A 3012-nucleotide genomic window follows, 5' to 3' on the forward strand; every position below is an offset into this window, starting at 1 on the left:
TCTGTCCCTCTTAATCCCCCCTAACAATGGTGCGTTTTGGAGAAAAGGTATTTTTAATACATGATGACAAAATTGACAATAACTGAGAGTTGCAGACTTATTTTACTTCAGGAAATGCATATTAATTTACGTTATCTTATTATGTTAATACCTCAAGTTAATAGAATTAATATTTTAAAGGTTTCCATAACTGTCCCCGATTTTTTTTAATTTAACATGGATTCTGTTGAGGTTGTCCCTGGTTGGTCCAGAGTTATAACAAACACCTAAAGAGAAAGCGGAACATATATTCACTGCAGGCATTAGTGTGTCTATTCGGTACATGCCAGGGTTTATCCGGGCGGTCGTGTGACAGGGCCTTACTAGCAAGCAGAAGTCATCGGAAAGCATGACCTAATGACAAATTTAACACCCCACTCAAGACACGCGAGCACACACATACACTCACGCGCCCAGGTTTATAGATATCAGGATCCACATTCTGCAAAACAAATGACTTACCACACACTAGCTGGAGAATCAAAGCGATTCATATTTTATATTTTTTCGTAAATATACAATATAAAACGATACGGCTTTGTATATTTTAAGACAGTTTTGGCACGTACAACAGCTTGTTAAACACTTTTCTTCTCTACGTTACATTCACAATTCATGAGGTGTTGATAATGTGCAACATGGTGAAAAGCTAGCAGCACCATGGATAGCTCCCCATTAACCTTCCAAAACCGTAAAAGGCAGACCTCATTACAACAGTGCATTTGATGAATTGAGTTTACCCTCAATGTGTTCTGCGTGTTGTTAATTACATATAGAGTCAATAAAAAATACTCTAAGCAGTCCAGTCCATATAGACTATAATGGCGTCTACCTGGTAGGCTACATTATATTTGATCGATGGTTTGCAGTCCTGTCCATTCATCATCCCTCCCTTTTTACAGCAGCAATGAAATGAACCATTTAACTGACAAAGGCATGCATTTTAATTATAAAATACAGGTGGGTTTCCTAAGTACTGTGATTCACAGTAGCACTGAGAAAATTGGTACGTAATAACGGGAGGCAACGAGCAGCTTTTCCTTTTTTTCACTTTTCAGGCAATTTCGTTTTAAAGCACTGCTTGGAATGATCATGGGGATGCGCTACCCCTTTTCCCTCACCCTTATATGCCCGTTCAGAAACGTTAACCACCATCATCACCCTCACAATGCAAACTTCAATAAGAATTATATCGGCCGCACCCACCCCTCGTTTTATTGTTTACAGTAAGACTTTTAACGATCTAAACTGATTGTCCATTGTCCATTCGAATCCTTCACTTCCCCTTCATTTTTCAGGTCCTGAAATACCTGGGTAAAGAAGTGGGGGTCAGCGTTTATCTGCAGCATTTTGGCGCTCATCTTGTCAATGACCTTCAGACTACGCTCCCAGAAGATCTCCTTGTTAGTTTCAACCAGAAAGGGCTTGAGAGGGTAAGAGATCTCATTGCCCATATAAGAATATGCGAGGTATAGGGAGGTAAGAAAGGCGGCCTGCAGCTCAGATTCACTGTTTATATCATCCTTGATGGCCTCCCTGCAAAGCATGTAGACAAACACCAGATTAGCAGGAGTGATGAAACCCTGGTCTTGCCAACCCTGGAGAAGTAGAGACCGGTCCACATTTCGAAACCATAAAATAGGCTCGTTGGGACTCAAGTCCTTCAGCTTGTAGCACCTCCTACAAATGAACTCGCCAAGACACCGCAGCAATTCTCCGGTGGAAGCTTGAACAATTATCCTGCGGGGCGAGTACAGGGCACGGCTAGTGGGCTGTTGCTTAGCAGACCCTAACTGCTTACTACCAGTCTGTGAAGAGTTCTGGTTCTGATTCGGAACTGTGGGGACGGGTACTGGGAGAGGCCCAGGTTTATGATCTCTTTTTAGCCCTTTCCTATCAGAACCTGGCTGTTGTTGGAGAGATTTCTTCAGGTTCTGGTTGTTTAGTTGTTCCACTGAAATATTTTTGGGTTGCGAGCCAGGGTTTGGATTCACCTTTTTTGCATTCTTCCGTTTTGTGGAAACAGCTACTAGCCTCTTCCAAGTAAGAGCCGAAATCAGTACAGAATGCTTCTTCAGGCTTTTCTCGGGCTTGCCATTCTTGCTGTTAGGAATAGCCGAATAACCCCCTACAAAATCAGATTTATTCTCTGGGTTTCTCCCTTTCCCAGAACCAGGAGATAAGGACAGTACAGTGCCCATCTTCGACAGGTGTTACCGCACACGAATCTCTTAACTTAAAAAAAAACACCGGAAGTATTATTCTTTTTTTTTTTTCTTCGGGTCTTCAAACAGCTCTAGAGGAATATAATGGATTCTTGTGACAATTTAATGGCTCACACGTGATGTAATGTATAAATTCTGTCCTTAGGAAATTCAGGCAAGCTTTCAGAAATTCTCAAGTACAGAAGTAGTCGGGAGGAAACACGAACCCCTAGATTATCTATATTTTGAAGAGTTAAGTTACCGGCTTTCCTAGAATCTTTCTTAGGCAACAGGCAGGTACTCAGCAGGGGGAAAGCCCTCCTTGCATCGCTATCAACTAAAAAAACGAGGAGGTGGTAATCCCGCCTACTGCCGACTCCATCAGACAGCAGGAAAGTGTTCAGATCTGACAGTCTGTCGATTTGGCCAACCTGCACTCCGAATGACACTTGTTCCGTTAGCAGGACGATCTGCTATTGGGCAGCATGTATTAGTAGAAGCCGTTGCAATGGATCGCAGGAAAATGCAATGGAATATACACGAGTATATACTATTTTATTTATAAATATGACCTTGTGCTGATTGCATATAACTTCACAACAGGGTTATGTACTCAGCACTGACTGAAGGTCATAAGTTAATTTGATACAAATCAGAAAGCACTTATCATTATTTTAGGTACACGTATTACTATAAGGACACACACACAGACACACACACACACACACACCGTGACGCCCCTGCCCTGGCTCAGTAATCAAGGAGCCTC

General features: G+C 42.1%; 1 protein-coding gene across 1 annotated transcript; it reads right to left on the reverse strand.

Annotated features, from left to right (window-relative positions):
* Positions 1 to 512: 512 nt before the first annotated feature.
* LOC122804972 (cyclin-dependent kinase 5 activator 1-like) lies at positions 513 to 2605 on the reverse strand. The gene has a single exon (XM_044075217.1). The coding sequence runs from the start codon at positions 2238 to 2240 to the stop codon at positions 1275 to 1277; it is 966 nt and encodes a 321-aa protein (XP_043931152.1). The 5' UTR covers positions 2241 to 2605; the 3' UTR covers positions 513 to 1274.
* Positions 2606 to 3012: the final 407 nt, after the last annotated feature.

The sequence above is a fragment of the Protopterus annectens genome, chromosome 6.part0 (genome assembly GCF_019279795.1).
Source record: "Protopterus annectens isolate FY-2018-M chromosome 6.part0, PAN1.0, whole genome shotgun sequence".
NCBI lineage: Eukaryota > Metazoa > Chordata > Ceratodontiformes > Protopteridae > Protopterus > Protopterus annectens.

What these genes read in the sequence shown, in the direction of transcription:
- LOC122804972 (XM_044075217.1), bottom strand. Translation starts at nt 2,240, where the DNA reads ATGGGCACTGTACTGTCCTTATCTCCTGGTTCTGGGAAAGGGAGAAAC.